General features: G+C 48.0%; 1 protein-coding gene across 1 annotated transcript in view; it reads left to right on the top strand.

Moving 5' to 3' along the window:
• POLR1A (RNA polymerase I subunit A) overlaps positions 1 to 17269 on the top strand; it is a 106532-nt gene that overhangs the window by 50978 nt on the left and 38285 nt on the right. Inside the window, exon 21 of the mRNA XM_069744923.1 lies at positions 7275 to 7357. Coding sequence (XP_069601024.1) covers positions 7275 to 7357 — 83 coding nt within the window. The remainder of the gene's footprint in view (positions 1 to 7274; positions 7358 to 17269) is intronic.

Here is a 17269-nt window from a genome sequence, read left to right as displayed (position 1 = left end):
CACTAAATGCTAAAGCTGCCCTGCCATTTTGATTCTCCATGACATTACGAGTTCATAGACACCAAACATGTCTAGGTTCTTTTTTATCTAAGTGGTGAAAAAAAATTCCAAACTTTGCTAAACAAAAAAAAAAAAAAAAAATTGCGCCATTTTCCGATACCCGTAGCGTCTCCATTTTTCGTGATCTGGGGTCAGGTGAGGGCTTATTTCTTGCGCGCCGAGATGACGTTTTTAATGATAGCATTTTGGTGCAGATACGTTCTTTTGATCGCCCGCGGCGACCAAAAAAGCGTAATTCTGGTGTTTCAAATTTTTTTCTCGCTACGCCATTTAGGTTAATCCTTTTTTTTTATATTGATGGATCGGGCGATTCTGAACACAGAGATACTAAATATGTGTAGGCTTGATTTTTTTTAATTTTTATTTTGAATGGGGCAAAAGGGGGTGATTTAACCCCTTACCGACATCGGACGTGCTATACCGTCCGATGTCGGCTCCCCTGTTTTGATGCAGGGCTCCGCGGTGAGCCCGCACCAAAGCCGGGACATGTCAGCTGTTTTGAACAGCTGACATGTGCCCGTAATAGACGCGGGCAGAATCGCGATCTGCCCGCACCTATTAACTAGTTAATTGCCGCTGTCAAACGCAGACAGCGGCATTTAACTACCGCTTCCGGCCGGGCGGCCGGAAATGACGTCATCGCCGACCCCCGTCACATGATCGGGGGTCGGCGATGCGTCAGGATGGTAACCATAGAGGTCCCAGAGACCTCTATGGTTACTGATGCAGGCCTGCTGTGAGCGCCACCCTGTGGTCGGCGCTCACAGCACACCTCCATTTCTGCTACATAGCAGCGAACAGCAGATCGCTGCTATGTAGCAGAGGCGATCGGGTTGTGCCTGCTTCTAGCCTCCCATGGAGGCTATTGAAGCATGGCAAAAGTAAAAAAAAAAAAAAGTTGAAAAAAATGTTAAAAAAATAAAAAATATATAAAAGTTTAAATCACCCCCCTTTCGCCCCAATCAAAATAAATGAATAAAAAAAATATAAAATCTACGCATATTTGGTATCGCCGCGCTCAGAATCACCCGATCTATCAATTAAAAAAAAGCATTAACCTGATCGCTAAACAACGTAGCGGGAAAAAAATTCAAAACGCCATAATTACGTTTTTTTGGTCGCCGCGACATTGCATTTAAATGCAATAACGGGCGATCAAAAGAACGTATCTGCACCGAAATGCTATCATTAAAAACGTCATCTCAGCACGCAAAAAATAAGCCCTCAACCGACCCCAGCTCATGAAAAATGGAGACGCTATGGGTATCTGAAAATGGCGCAAAATTTTTTTTTTTTTTTTTTTTTTTTTTTAGCAAAGTTTGGAATTTTTTTTCACCACTTAGGTAAAAAATAACCTAGTCATGTTAGGTGTCTATGAACTCGTAATGACATGGAGAATCAATGTCAGGTCATTTTAAGCATTTAGTGAACCTAGCAAAAAAGCCAAACAAAAAACAAGTGTGGGACTGCACTTTTTTTGCAATTTCACCGCACTTGGAATTTTTTTCCCGTTTTCTAGTACACGACATGGTAAAACCAATGATGTCGTTCAAAAGTACAACTCGTCCTGCAAAAAATAAGCCCTCACATGGCCAAATTAACGGAAAAATAAAAAAGTTATGGCTCTGGGAAGGAGGGGAGCAAAAAACGAACACGGAAAAACAAAAAATCCCACGGTCATGAAGGGGTTAAACTTTTATATTTTTTTTAACTTTCAAAAAAAATTTTTTTTTAACTTTTGCCATGCTTCAATAGCCTCCATGGGAGGCTAGAAGCTGGCACAACTCGATCGGCTCTGCTACATAGCAGCGATCATCAGATCGCTGCTATGTAGCTGAATTGCCGGCTTGCTATGAGCGCCGACCACATGGCGGCGCTCAAAGCAGGCCGGCATCAGTAACCATAGAGGTCTCAAGGACCTCTATGGTTACTATCCTGACGCATCGCTGACCCCCGATCATGTGACAGGGGTCGGCGATGCGCTCATATCCGGCCCGATGACCGGAAGCGCTGGTTAAATGCCGCTGTCAGCGTTTGACAGCAGCCTTTACCTAGTTAATAGCGGCGGGTGGATCGCGTTTCCACCCGTCGCTATTGCGGGCACATGTCAGCTGTTCAAAACAGCTGACATGTCCCGGCTTTGATGCGGGCTCACCGCCGGAGCCCACATCGAAGTGGGGGTTCTGACCTCGGACGTACTATCCCGTCCGAGGTCAGAAAGGGGTTAAAGGCGCATGACCAGTATTCCTGGTCTTAAAGGCACATGACCAGTATTTCCTGGTCTTAAGGGCACATGACCAGCATTCCCTGGTCTTAAGGGCACATGACCAGCATTGCCTGGTTTTAAGGGCACATGACCAGCATTGCCTGGTCTTAAGGGCACATGACCAGCATTGCCTGGTCTTAAGGGCACATGACCAGCATTCCCTGGTTTTAAGGGCACATGACCAGCATTCCCTGGTTTTAAGGGCACATGACCAGCATTCCCTGGTCTTAAGGGCACATGACCAGCATTCCCTGGTCTTAAGGGCACATGACCAGTCCGAAGCCGGTCACCCTAGATGAGCTCAGGAGTCCTCCGCCGCCGATCCCAGCTTATCCCAGCGTACCTAGTTCTCGGAGTGGGCTTCGTCACTGCCGCAACCCATGGATTCTGTGACAAGAGATTGAATCCCTCCGTGAACCCTCTGTGGCTCGGAGTGCTCGCAGGACCAATATAGATGGTCCCTCTCCTACATGGGAGCTGTCGGCTAGCAGGAGCCGCAAGTATTCTAGAAACGTACATGTGTCTAGAAAACGGAAGTTTCATTTCCTGATCCCTCACCAATGATTTGATGAGAACAAGTCTCTGAATATGGATCGGATATTGCCTTGGTTCTGGACTCACCAGAAATTCAGAAAAGGATGGATTCGCCTATTTATCTCATTAACCAATCTCTGTAGATTGACGAGGACTTCGGTTCTACTCTAGATCCCGCAGTGTCCCTCCTGAGGAAACTAACTCCCAGCAGAGCATTTGCCATTCACCCGAACCGGGAGTGTCCGGATAAGCGATCCACTGGACAGAAACCTCTGTAAGCGCGGTATCCTTTTTCAGCCAATATGCAAACACGTGGGGTGTTCCCTCCATGTATTCCCACCTAAGACGTGAGATGCCATGCCTGGTGTGATTCTTATTGCAACGGGTCCTTTTAAAGGACACCGATCTCCCCACACCAGCAATAGACGAGCACAAGGAGTGTCGCCTCCATGTATCCTCTTCTACAGCCAGGCCTAACGCCGGACAACCAGCCCCGTCCACCCAGGGACCTTAACTCTGTGGATATACAGACGCTCCTTTTTTGGTGTCCGAACACTATTAGTGGTGGTGTATCTCCACTATTTAGCAGATGATGCAAGAAGGCGGACGATCCCTCTCCACTTCCCTGTTAAGAGGATGGTGGATCGAGGGTTCATCATTTTAACTCCGCACAGTCAAAAGAGAGAGGCGATAGTAAGGCTGGTTTCACATTTGCGTTTTTTGCCGCTGCATTTTAGCGCAAAAAAATGCGTTTTTTTCCTATACTTAACATTAAAAACGCATGCGTTTTTTGTATGCGTTTTGCCGTGTTTTACGACGCATGCGTCGTTTCTATGCTTGCGTTTTGTTGCGGAAATGCAACATGTAGTAATTTCTAGAGGCATTTTTTTGCGGCAAAAAAACGTATTTCTGTCTATGTAAACGCATGCGTTTTTAAGCACATGCGTTTGGTTGCGTTTTTAAACGCATGCGTTTCAATAGAAAAAAAAACAAGAATACACACTGATAAGCCACCCCCCACCATAAAGGTGATAAAGGGATCCAAACCCTACCCCTAACCCTAACCCTAGGGATCCTAACCCTACCCCTAACCCTAGGGACCCTAACCCTAGGTATCCTAACCCTAACCCTAGGGATCCTAACCCTACCCCTAACCCTAGTGATCCTAACCCTAACCCTAGGGATCCTATCCCTAACCCTAGCTATTTCAGTTTATAGTGGGTTTTCTAGTTGATTTTGATGATTGGCAGCTGTCACACACTTCTCATCATGCATTTCAAAAACGCAAACGCATGTAAACGCGTCAAAACGCCGCGTTTTTTTTACCACATGGAAAAACGCATGCATCTAAAAAACGCAGCGTTTGCACGCGTTTACATGTGTTTTTTTCACCACCTGCGTTTGCGTTTTAAATGCTGCGTTTTTAAACACAAATGTGAAACTAGCCTAAGAGACGGTTTTTCCTCCTTCTGCATGCAGCCGAGCATTCTGCCACTTAGCATATTAACCGGGTAGAATTTCCTGTTGTATACCTACTAGTATCCCTATCTGATCGATCGTCAATTAAAAATACAACCGACTGTCAGATAGCAAATCTAGTTCGTACCGTCTTGCGGCCTCCAGTTCAGCGCTCTAGCCTCCCTTAGCTGCCGCATGTGTTGCTAGAGCAATGTTCTCTTGGTCAGAGACCTTAACTATTTTGATTTCCTATAGACCCAACCAGCAGTGGATCAGTTGTCCAGGATGGTCTAGATCTAAGGGATCTTGGTTCCAAAATGGGGACCGAAAAGTAAGACCGACCCTGAACCTCAAACTTCTACCAAGCTTGACAAGGTCCCCCTTCTTCAGATGGAGTTCCTCCGCTTAGCCATTACTTCAACGGAAAAAGGGGGAGTTTCTGGCATCCACCGACATTCAGGATGCTTACCTTCACATTCCTATGATTTTCCCTCCTCAAAATTCCTTCGCTTTCCCTTTCGCGAATAGCATTTTCAAATCACGACCTTGTCCTTCGGCCTTGCTACCGCACCCAGAGTGTTTGCAAGCGTTATGGGGTTGTCATGTTCCTCTTGCACCCTAGAGGCCTGGTCGTCCTGCCCTATCTGGTCGACTTTCTAGCCGCTCCTTCAGCCCGGCGCTGAGTCGCCTATATCTCTTGCTATACCGTCTCTCTCCTGGGCTGGCAGCTAAACTTAGACAAGATTTTCCTCATTTCCAGCCCAGCTGATATCCTTTTTGAGGATGATCCTAGAATTTTCCAGAAGTTTGGTGATTCTCCCTTGAGACAAGGCCGTGGCCATTCAACTGGGAGCTCGCGCACTTGTTCACTCATCCCCCTCATTCCATTCGATTTGCTAGGAGTGTTCTGAGGAAAATTGGTGACGACAATGAAAGGGGTTTCCTTCACTCCTCTCGTTTTCTTCAGGTCAATCAGGCTTTCAGAGGGTAGTCTTTGAGCTCCTTCCTCATCCAGGGAAGATCCTTTCTCCCAGTTATTAGTGACTACTGATGCCAGTCCTCTCCTCCTGATCATTGTTCTGGGGATCCGAACGGTACAGCTAGTCCTACAGCAGGTCCACTGCTTTCTGGCAGGTCACCCCATCCGATTCAATCGGACAATCCCACGTCTGTGCCATACGTCAATCATCTAGCAGGTACCCACGGTCAGGTGACATGGCCGAGGTATCTCACGTTCTCTGTTGGGCCACGATCTATCATTTGGTGATCTCGGCACTACACATCTCAGTTGTAGAACTCTGGGGCGGCGGACGCCATCAGGGTACCGCCTCATGTGAGTGGGAACTTCACCCGGAAGTCTTCCATCAGATCCGTCTTCTCTGGAGCACTCCAGATGTAGGTCGGATGGCATCTAGACTGAACGCCAATGTACTCTAAGTTCATGGTTCGGCCTCCAGGTCCAAAATCCTTCGCAGTGCATGTTCTGGTTCTTCCTTGGTACCAGTTTCCTTCACCCCTCTTCCACTACTTCCGAGATCTTTTTGGAAGCAGGAAAGGCCCCAGTGATCCTGGGAGATCCACACTGACCATGTCAGGTTTTTTTCTCGTTTCCTGAACTAGTATTTTTCCGTCATATTGCAACAAAACTGCAAAAATGGACTTCCTCACATGGAGTCTTCACATGTTCTTCCCTATTCCATACCGTTAGATCTTTGGGACCTTAATGATCCTGGGAGTCTTACAGCAGACTCCTTTTGATCCGGACAGACTTTACTATCAGGGAAGATCGCCCTTTTTTCTCTGCGATCTCCTCTTCCTGACGAGTCTTCGGAGCTAGCCGCTCTGTTCTTTCAGACCTTTTTCCCTTATTACCATCAAGGCAAGGTTGTCTACAGGCAAAACTCATCCCTTGTTACCAAAGTGGTATTGTATTCCCACAGTTATGAGGGCATTGTTCTTTCCTCATCTCTTTCGGCACCAGTCCACATAGCGGAATGGGTTCCCCATATTCTGGACGTGGTGAGTGCTCTGAGTAGGTACGTCTCGAGGACGGCGTCCTTCCGAAGGTTGGATACTTTGTTTGGGCTACCTCACTGTAAGAGGAAGGCTTCCTGACGGTTACAGGAAAGGTTTAGCCGTTTCTTATGCCATGTTAGCTTGGTGGATTTGTTACACCATCCAGGAATCCTTCCATGTTAGATGTCAGCCTATCTCCCTGTCTATCGAGGTTTCTTGGATTCTAGGCACCAGGCGTCGGCACAGCACAACTGCAAGCTTGCTGGTTCGTCCAGTCCGCATGCATTCTTGAAGCACTATAATTCCCAGATTTCCACAGATGTGAGTCTGGGCAGGCGGACTCTGCAGGCCGCAGTGTCGCATTTGTAAGTAGCGGTTACACAGGGCCTGATCTGATGTTGCCCCCACCCAGGGACTGCTTTGGGATGTCCCACGGTCTGTGACCCCCAATGAGGCGAAGGAGAAATAGGGATTTTTGTGTACTCACCGTAAAATCCTTTTCCCCGAGCCATTTATTGGGGGACACAGCTCCCACCCTATTATTAGCTTGTGCTTGTTTTATAATTTGACATGCTATACTCTCATATATAATGTGACATGCTATATGCTCATATGTAGTTATTAATCTCCTACTACTTTTGCACCGAACTGGTTAGCTGAGAGCCAGCAGGAGGGTGTATACTGCAGAGGAGGAGCTAACTTTCTTTGTATTACTTAGTGTCAGCCTCCTAGTGGCAGCAGCATAACACCCATGGTCTGTCCCCCAATGAATGGCTCGGAGAAAAGGATTTTATGGGGAGCACACAAAAATCCCTATTTATCAGTGATAAATACATCACTGATTTAGGTCTGACTACTGGGACTCCTACAATTGAGTTTATTCTTTTTTTTTTTTTTTTATTGTTTTTAATATATATTTTTGTTTTTTGCTTGGCTTTAGGAGTTCTACTTTCACTGTATGGCTGGTAGAGAAGGTCTCGTGGACACTGCCGTGAAGACAAGTCGTTCCGGCTATCTTCAAAGGTTAGTGCTACTTTTTTATTATTTTTATTTTGTTATATATTTTTAGTGTTTTTATTTTATATTTGTGTGCATGCATATGTGTGTGTATGCACGTATACATATTTGGGGGTATGTGTGTGTATATATATATATATATATATATATATATATATATATATATATATATATATATATATATATATATATATATATATATGTATGTATGTGTATGTATGTATGTATATATATATATATATATATATATATATATATATATATATATATATATATATATATATATATATATATATATATATATTCCAAAAAATGAAGGCAGCACTCCAGTTGGAAAAATGAAAGTGATTTATTGGCCCATGTGCGACGTTTCAGTCCAGGATGTGGACCTTTCTCAAGCCTTGAATATATATACAGTACAGACCAAAAGTTTGGACACAACTTCTCATTTAAAGATTTTTCTGTATTTTCAAGACTATGAAAATTGTACATTCACACTGGAGACATCAATTAACATGAATGAATTAACACATGTTGAATTATATACTTAACAAAAAAGTGTGAAACAACTGAAATTATGTCTTATATTCTAGGTTCTTCAAAGTAGCCACCTTTTGCTTTCATGACTGCTTTGCACACTCTTGGCATTCTCTTGATGAGCTTCAAGAGGTAGTCACCGGGAATGGTCTTCCAAGAATCTTGAAGGAGTTCCCGGAGATGCTTAGCACTTGTTGGCCCTTTTGCCTTCACTCTGCGGTCCAGCAGACCCCAAACCATCTCAATTGGGTTCAGGTCTGGTGACTGTGGAGGCCAGGTCATCTGGCATAGCACCCCATCACTCTCCTTGGTCAAATAGCCCTTACGCAGCCTGGAGGTGTGTTTGGGGTCATTCCCCTGTTGAAAAATAAATGATGGTCCAACTAAACGCAAACCGAATGGAATAGCATACCGCTGCAAGATGCTGTGGTAGCCATGCTGGTTCAGTATGCCTTCAATTTTGATTAAATCCGCAACAGTGTCACCAGCAAAGCACCCCCACACCATCACACCTCCTGCTCCATGCTTCACGGTGGGAACCAGGCATGTAGAGTCCATCCGTTCACCTTTTCTGCATCGCACAAAGACATGGTGGTTTGAACCAAAGATCTCAAATTTGGACTCATCAGACCAAAGCACAGATTTCCACTGGTCTAATGTCCATTCCGTGTGTTCTTTAGCCCAAACAAGTCTCTTCTGCTTGTTGCCTGTCCTTAGCAGTGGTTTCCTAGCAGCTATTTTACCATGAAGGTCTGCTGCACAAAGTCTCTTTTTAACAGTTGTTGTAGAGATGTGTCTGCTGCTAGAACTCTGTGTGGCATTGACCTGGTCTCTAATTTGAGCTTCTGTTAACCTGCGATTTCTGAGGCTGGTGACTCGGATAAACTTATCCTCAGAAGCAGAGGTGACTCTTGGTCTTCCTTTCCTGGGGTGGTCCTCATGTGAGCCAGTTTCTTTGTAGAGCTTGATGGTTTTTGCCACTGCACTTGGGGACACTTTCAAAGTTTTCCCAATTTTTCGGACTGACTGACCTTCATTTCTTAAAGTAATACACATTGTAACAGTCTACTCAGTAGGACTATCAGCTGTGTATCTACCAGACTTCTGCTCAACACAACTGATGGTCCCAACCCCATTTATAAGGCAAGATATCCCACTTATTATACCTGACAGGGCACACCTTGGAAGTGAAAACCAGTCCCGGTGACTACCTCTTGAAGTTCATCAAGAGAATGCCAAGAGTGTGCAAAGCAGTCATTATTATTATTATTATTATACATTTTTATAGCGCCATTTATTCCATGGCGCTTTACATGTGAATACGGGGCAAATATAGACAATTACATTAAACATGAGCAGATAACAAGGCACACGAGTACATAAGGAGGGAGGACCCTGCCCGCGAGGGCTCACAGTCTGCAGGGGGTGGGTGAGGATACACTAGGAGAGGGAAGAGCTGGCTGTGCGGCTGTTCAGTAGGTTGAGGATCACTGCAGGCTGTAGGCTTGTCGGAAGAGATGAGTCTTCAGGTTCTTTTTGAAGGTTTCTATGGTAGGCGCAAGTCTGATGTGTTGGGGTAAAGAGTTCCAGAGTATGGGGGAAGCACGGGAGAAGTCTTGGATGCGGTTATGGGAAGAAGAGATGAGAGGGGAGTAGAGAAGGAGGTCTTGGGAGGATCGGAGGTCGCGTGTAGGTAGGTACCGGGAGACCATGTCACAGATGTATGGAGGAGACAGGTTGTGGATGGCTTTGTATGTCAGTGTGAGGGTTTTGAACTGGAGTCTCTGGGCGATAGGAAGCCAGTGAAGGGCTTGACACAGGGGAGAGGCTGGGGAATAGCGGGGGGACAGGAGGATTAGTCGGGCAGCAGAGTGTAGGATGGATTGGAGTGGTGCCAGAGTGCTAGAGGGGAGTCCAGAGAGTAGGAGGTTGCAGTAGTCGAGGCGGGAGATGATAAGGGCATGCACTAGCGTTTTTGCAGTGTTGCGGTCAAGGAAAGCACGGATCCGGGAAATATTTTTGAGTTTGAGACGACAGGAGGAGGCAAGGGCTTGGATATGTGGCTTGAAAGAGAGGGCAGAGTCGAGGATCACCCCGAGGCACCGGGCGTGTGGGACTGGGGATAGTGAGCAGCCATTGACATTGATGGATAGATGTGGTGGAGGGGTAGAGTGAGATGGAGGAAAGATGATGAATTCTGTTTTGTCCATGTTCAGTTGTAGAAAGCGAGCAGAAAAGAAGGCTGAAATGGCAGACAGACAGTGCGGGATTTTGGTAAGCAAGGAGGAGAGGTCAGGTCCGGAGAGGTAGATCTGCGTGTCGTCGGCGTAGAGATGGTACTGCATACCGTGGGATTCTATGAGCTGTCCCAGGCCGAAAGTGTAGATGGAGAAGAGTAGGGGTCCTAGAACAGAGCCTTGAGGAACACCGACTGACAAGGGGCGAAGTGAGGAGGTGGTGTGGGGGAGGGAGACACTGAATGTTCGGTCTGTCAGATATGACGAGATCCAGGAAAGGGCCAAGTCTGTGATGCCAAGGGAGGAGAGGATTTGTAGCAAAAGGGAGTGGTCAACAGTGTCAAAGGCAGAAGACAAGTCCAGGAGAAGGAGGACAGAGTAGTGTCGCTTGCTCCTGGCAGTTAGTAGGTCATTGGTGACTTTAGTTAGGGCAGTTTCAGTTGAGTGATGGGAACGGAAGCCTGATTGTAACCGATCAAAGAGGGAGCAGGAGGAGAAGTGGGAGGACAGTTCAAGATGGACGTGTTGCTCCAGCAATTTGGAGGCATAAGGGAGAAGAGATATTGGGCGATAGCTAGACACAGAGGATGGGTTGAGGGAGGGCTTTTTGAGGATGGGTGTGATCTTGGCATGCTTGAAGGATGAGGGAAAGACACCTGTTGTGAGTGAGAGGTTGAAGAGGTGCGTTAGGGTTGGGATGAAGACCGTGGAAAGGTTAGGGATGAGGTGGGATGGGAGCGGGTCAAGCGTGCAGGTGGTGAGGTGTGATCTTGACAGGAGGGTGGAGAGCTGATCTTCTGTCATGGTGGAGAAGCTGGTTTTGGAGGAGCAGGGTTGAGCAGCTAAGAGGGGCAGTGGGCGCTGTGGGCCAAAGCTTTCTCTGATCGTATTGATCTTCTGTTTAAAGAAAGAGGCGAAGTCATCAGCAGAAATGAGGGGGGAGGGAGGAGGTGCGGGGGGACGGAGTAGAGAATTGAAAGTGTTGAAAAGCGGTTTAGGGTTGTGAGACAGGGAGGATATGAGGGATGAGAAGTAAGTTTGTTTTGTCGCAGTGAGGGCAGACTTGAAGCTGGCGAGGGACTGCTTGTATGCAGTGAAGTGGTCGGCAGAGTGGGATCGCTTCCATCTCCGCTCAGCAATCCTGGAAGCCCGTCTCAATTCTTTGGTCAGGCTGGTCAGCCAGGGCTGCCTGTTAATTGTACGAGTTTTACTATGCATGAGTGGGGCGGCCGAATCGAGTGTTGTTGTTATTGTGGTGTTATAAAAAGTGGCAGCAGCATCTGTGTCATGAAGGGAAGCTATGTCTGTGAGAGGGAGAAGGGACTCAGAGAGTGATTGTAAGTTGAGATGTTTGAGATTTCTGCGAGGGTGAGTGAGTTTGTGGAGTGGGGGTTGCACACTAGGAGAGGAGAGGGACGAGAATGTCAGTAGGTTGTGGTCAGACAGGGGGAGGGGTGTGTTAGTGAGATTAGTAAGGGAGCAGAGGCGGGTGAAGATGAGGTCCAGCGTGTGGCCATCTTTGTGAGTGGCCTCAGAGGACCATTGAGTGAGGCCAAAGGAGGCAGTCAGTGATAAAAGTTTAGAGGTAGCTGAGGTGAAAGTGTCAATGGGGACATTGAAATCACCCATGATGATAGTGGGGATGTCAACAGAGAGGAAATGAAGTAGCCAGGTGGTGAAGTGGTCGAGAAAGGTGGAGATGGCTAGTTCTGGGGGGCGGTAGATGACAGCCAGCTGGAGGTTGGAGGGGGAATGGATGCGGACAGAGTGCACCTCAAACGAGGGAAGAGTAGCGGAGGGTGGTAGCGGGATTGGAGTGAAGGAGCAGGTGTCGGACAGGAGCAAGCCAACTCCTCCACCGCGTTTGTTGCTGGGGCGAGGGGTGTGAGAGAGGTGGAATCCGCCATAGGAGAGCGCAGCTGGAGAGGCCGAGTCAGAGGGGGTGAGCCAGGTTTCAGTGAGGTTTCAGTCATCAAAGCAAAAGGTGGCTACTTGACAAACCTAGAATATAAGAAATATTTTCAGTTGTTTCACACTTTTTTGTTAAGTATATAATTCCACATGTGTTAATTCATAGTTTCTCCTACGCCTCATTGGGGAACACAGGACCATGGGTGTTATGCTGCTGCCACTAGGAGGACACTAAGTAATACAGAAAGAATAGCTCCTGCCCTGCAGTATACACCCTCCTGCTGGCTCTAAGTGAACCAGTTCTTGCTTAGTGTCTGTAGGAGGCACTTGGGTCTGCTTTCAGACCCCACCGGTTTTAATTTAATTTTTATTCCATTTTTTCCTTAACGGAGCGAATGGGGGCGACGGACCCTTTCTAGGTTCCGATCTCCCCCGAACCATTAACAGGCAAGTACGTGGAGCGACCCTCCCGTACTCTTTCCTGCACCGTTGGATGCCAGCCCTGAGCTCACCTTACGGGCGACGGTTCCTTCGCGTTCCGATCTCCCCCCTCCATAGCAGGCTACCACATGGAGTAGCCCTCCATCTACCTCTCCTGGAGCCAGGTGCATAGCCGGACATATTATGTATGGCTTCCATGCAGCCCCCCTCTCCATTACCACTGATATAGCAGATGACGCAAGGCGGCAGAAGCTCTCCATCACCTCCCTGACTATGGCAACGGTGGATTGAGCACCGGCCCACCGCATCTACCGTGAGTACACTGTGGGGGCCGATGCGCTGGGGGTGGGGTCCTGGACCCCGGGGTATGAAAGGTCCCCACCTCTAAAGGGCTAAAGCCCGGGTCTGTAGGTGGTCCGCAGCGCACATTTTTGATGAAGGAGCATACCTCAGGATGGCACTAATAGCAGTCCTGACGCCGCGGGCCGCAACCGCAAGTTTCTCAAATTTAGTCCCCGGCTTTTCTCCTCATACAGGCCCGAGTCCTTGGCCAGGCCCACCGGCAATTACCGCCGCCCATCTTCCAGCGCTTCTCGTTCCATGAGAAGCGCTCTCACAGATCTCGGCGGACATCTTGGAACACTGCAGCGCTGCTCCAGCCCTCCTAAGCTCCGGATCCGGGGTCACAACCAATATACAGCCTTCAGAATACATTGCGGACCTCCCCTGGGGACTCAAGACACAGGACCTGGGTAACTGCAGATACATAGCTTAACCCTTCCCCTGCTAGTAAGCGCTCTCCTCAAGGCTACTATGTCTCAATCAAGGCCTCACAAACAGTCTGGGAAAACCCACACTGCATGTACCTCTTGTAAGGTCTCATTACCCCAGGGTCATAATACTGCATTATGCACAGCTTGTGAACCGGCAACTGTTCAGGAACCACCTGTTACTGATACCGAACCTAGTGAGCCTGGTCCCCCTGAGTGGGCTACCTCCCTTTCCCGGTCCATGGCATCCCTGGCAAAAGCGTTATAATCGATCCGAGACCCTTCCTCTAACCAGGGCACTCTTACAGATGACACCTCCGATCCTCAAAACCCCTCGTACTCTAGGGGTCGTATCTTGCCAAGGGGCTCTCGCCCTTTCAGAAAAAGGACTCATGCCATATCCCCAGACCATCACCAGGATTCGGGTTCTGAGAGCTCCATTTCTCGCTCCCCTTCCATTGGGTCTAGCAGAGCACCTCTTTCAGAGGACGATTCTGACACGTCCCTAGATCAGGAATTTCATCACGATCAGGAGACTCTCGACTCTGAGTCACTGAATAAGGCTTTAAAACTTGAGGAGGAACCTGTAAACCTTTAAGAGGACCAAGCGAGCTCACAAGGTATTCGCTCCTCATCCTGAATTTAAGGAGATTGTTGAATCTCACAGGATCCGTCCCGATAAACGATTCACAGGGCAGAAGCCCATGGAAACAAAATATCCCTTTGTCACGATAATGCAAAAACCATAGCTGAGGGATTTTTGCACATCTGACCATGGTCCTGAAAGCACAATGCAGCTGTAAACCCCCCCCCCCCCCCCTGAATACAACAAACCAGCCCTATGGCAGACACTGGGTAACTTGAAGCTAGTGTGTGAGCAGGGTGTGGTTTGGACTGCAGGTGACCAATGCTGCAAAGCCACCTGTTTTCCCTCCCTTCTCAGTCAGGAATTTCTTTTGTTTCCAGAGTCTCAGAATGTAAATATCTCTGACCTCAGTGCATATCATTAACCAGCCCTTTAGTGATGTCCTGAGGCTGCAGTTCATAAGTCTCTACATTTAACCCAGCCTTCAGTTTTGCCTGAGGAGCTGTTCCTATCCAGACCTCCTGATGCACTGAGACATTTGGGGCTCTGCCTGCCAGCATGGTTTTGCCTGACATGATCTGAGAACATGTGAGTTTTAGCTTTTCTCATTTAATCCCAGTTATGTTATAATTACCTTTGTACATATTTCCAATTGTCTCATATTGTAACATCTTTATATATCTTTTCATAAACACTGCCTTAATCTTTCGGAGTAAAATATTTAAATTACTAATTTTCGTTCTTCTGCTCTAAAACGTACCCTAAGTCTTCTGAAGGGAATTACGCTACTGTTTTGGGTTAGCTTCGGACCCGTTAATCGAAGCTGGTGGCAGCATACCTTGTTCTGTGCCTTTGGGAGTCGTAGTGACGGCGGCATTGATAATTATTGTTCATGCCTGAGTGGCAGTAGTTATATCGCCTCGCTGCAGCTTGCCCAATAGCCAGTACATAGCAGGCAGCCTTTCTGGCAACTAATTACCCTAGGTGCAGTACCTAGTCTGACCTGAGGGTAAGGGGGCGCAAGAGAGCTGCAAGTTTTTAAGCGGAACTGTAAAGCGGGATATACATAAATCCCTGCAGTTCGTGTTATATTGCAGAGCAGTGGGATAACTAAAATAAGCCCCTGCGGTAAACTAAGAGGTCAATAACCTTGTGTGTTTTTTCATCACATTGTAGCAGTGGAGGGATAACGAAGATAAGCCCCCCTGCACATGTGATAGCCGTCTGTTGGCCTAAAGTCACCCCAATCCGTGACGTAGGGGTGACAGTCATGGCGTGAATTGTGACACCCTTTGCCCAGGATCTAAGAAAAGATTGGTCTCAATCTCCCCCGGTAGATCCTCCAGTATCACGCCTGGCTACTTAATCTGTCTTATCCTCTTCAGAGGGCGCCTCTATTAAAAATCCAACCGATCGTCAGATCGACAGTATGGCGCGTTCAGCCTTTGAAGCCTCAGCAACCGCACTCTTCCCATCTTTTGCTGCTACGTGGGTGGCTAAGGCTATGACCCACTGGGCTGAGGTCTTGTCTGCAGCGGTGCTGGATGCCGATCTTCCCCCCGAGATAGTAAACCTCGCTACTTGGATAGCCAGAGCGGGAGATTTTGTCATTACCGCGTCCCTGGACGCTGCTAACTGTGCTTCTCAAGCAGCAGTAAACGCCATCACCATCTGGAGATCCTTATGGCTCAGGGACTGGCGTGCGGATTCGACTTCCAAAAAGTCATTGACTTCTCTTGCAGATCAGGGCGGTCGCCTTTTTGGTGAAAAGCTTGACCAATTAATTTCCGATGCCACTGGAGGGAAGAGTACATTTCTTCCACAACAGAGACCCTTTCGGAACCAGCAACAACAGGCTCGGTCCAGATTTTTTAGTTTCAACTTAAATTGGTCCTCTACTTCCACATCCTCCGGACCTGGCCGGGCACAACGTAGGGATAGAGGTCCTCAAACCTCTTACAAACCTTCTCCCTCTTGGAGAGGCAGGCCTAAGCAGTCAGAGTCCAGACCGGGCTGCTCTCCTACACAATAACTCCCTGTGGTATCCGGAGGACACCCTCAAAGTAGGCGGCCGCCTGCTTTCCTTCAGCAACGCTTGGCTCTGTCGTTCACAACGAATAGGTCCGCGACCTATTGCCCTCCGGATTCAAGATAGAATTCTCCTCTCTTACACCAAATTGCTTTTTCCCGTCTTCTCCTCCCAGGGCAAAGGCATCAAAGTTCTTCCAGGCCATAAGCTCTCTAAAAGAAGACAGGGTTATTATTCCAGTTCCTCAAAGCGAAAGGTTTCAAGGTTTTTATTCAAACCTGTTCATTGTTCCAAAGAAGGACGGTACAGTATGGCCCATACTGGACCTAAAACTGCTGAACAAGTTTGTCAGGGTGTGACGGTTCCGGATGCAATCGCTTCGTTCTGTCATCGCCTCCATGGAAAAAGGCGAGTTCCTGGCGTCCATAGACATCCAGGACGCGTACCTCCACATTCCCATTTTACCTTCTCACCAAAGGTTTCTTTGCTTCGCAGTTCAGGAAGATCACTTTCAGTTTGCTGCTCTGCCCTTCGGCCTCACCACCGCTCCCTGGGTATTCACCAAGGTCATGGTGGCTGCCGTGGCCATCCTCCATACTTGAGGTGTGGTGGTGCTACCGTATCTCGACGAGATCCTCACCAAAGGCCCCTCTCCGCGCCTGCAAGGAGGCCATGACCATCACAATAGGTACTCTTTCTTGCCTGGGTTGGAAGATAAACTTCCAAAAATCTTCCCCAATACCGGCTCAGCGAATTTCCTTTCTAGGAATGATACTGGACTCGTCCCAGGGGTTGGTACTTCTTCCCCCGAAAAAGATCTCAGTCTTACAGCTGGAAGCTCAGAAGCTCTCCCAACCTCATACTCGTTTCAGTACGTTTCAGTTGAGAGTCCTCGGCAGGATGGCAGCAGCTATGGAGGCGGTCCCATTCGCTCAACTACACCTCCACCCCTTACAACATGCTCTCCTGGCTGTGTGGGACAGGAACCCGTTATCTCTCGATCGTCATTTTCTTCTTCCCCAGCGAGTCAGACAGTCTCTCAGGTGGTGGACTTTGAAGTCCTCCCTGAATCAAGGGAAGTCCTTTCTCCCAGTACATTGGCTAGTTGTGACAACAGATGCCAGTCTTCTGGGCTGGGGAGCAGTGTTCCACCATCACTCTGCTCAGGGCCGCTGGTCTCTTCAGGAAGCTCGCCTGCCCAACAGCATCCTGGAAATACGGGCAATCAGGTTGGCTCTTCTTCAATTCCATCCTTTCCTGATGGGTCGTCCCATCAGGATTCAGTCTGCCAATGCCACAGCAGTGGCATACATCAACCGGCAGGGGGGGGAACACGCAGCAAGGCAGCCATGTCTGAGGTAGGCCACATCCTTCGTTGGGCCGAGGAAAACCGCTCAATGATATCAG

The sequence above is a fragment of the Ranitomeya imitator genome, chromosome 1, assembly GCF_032444005.1.
Source record: "Ranitomeya imitator isolate aRanImi1 chromosome 1, aRanImi1.pri, whole genome shotgun sequence".
NCBI lineage: Eukaryota > Metazoa > Chordata > Amphibia > Anura > Dendrobatidae > Ranitomeya > Ranitomeya imitator.
Note: the sequence above shows the minus strand (reverse complement) of the source record. Positions and strands in the feature narration are given on the sequence as shown.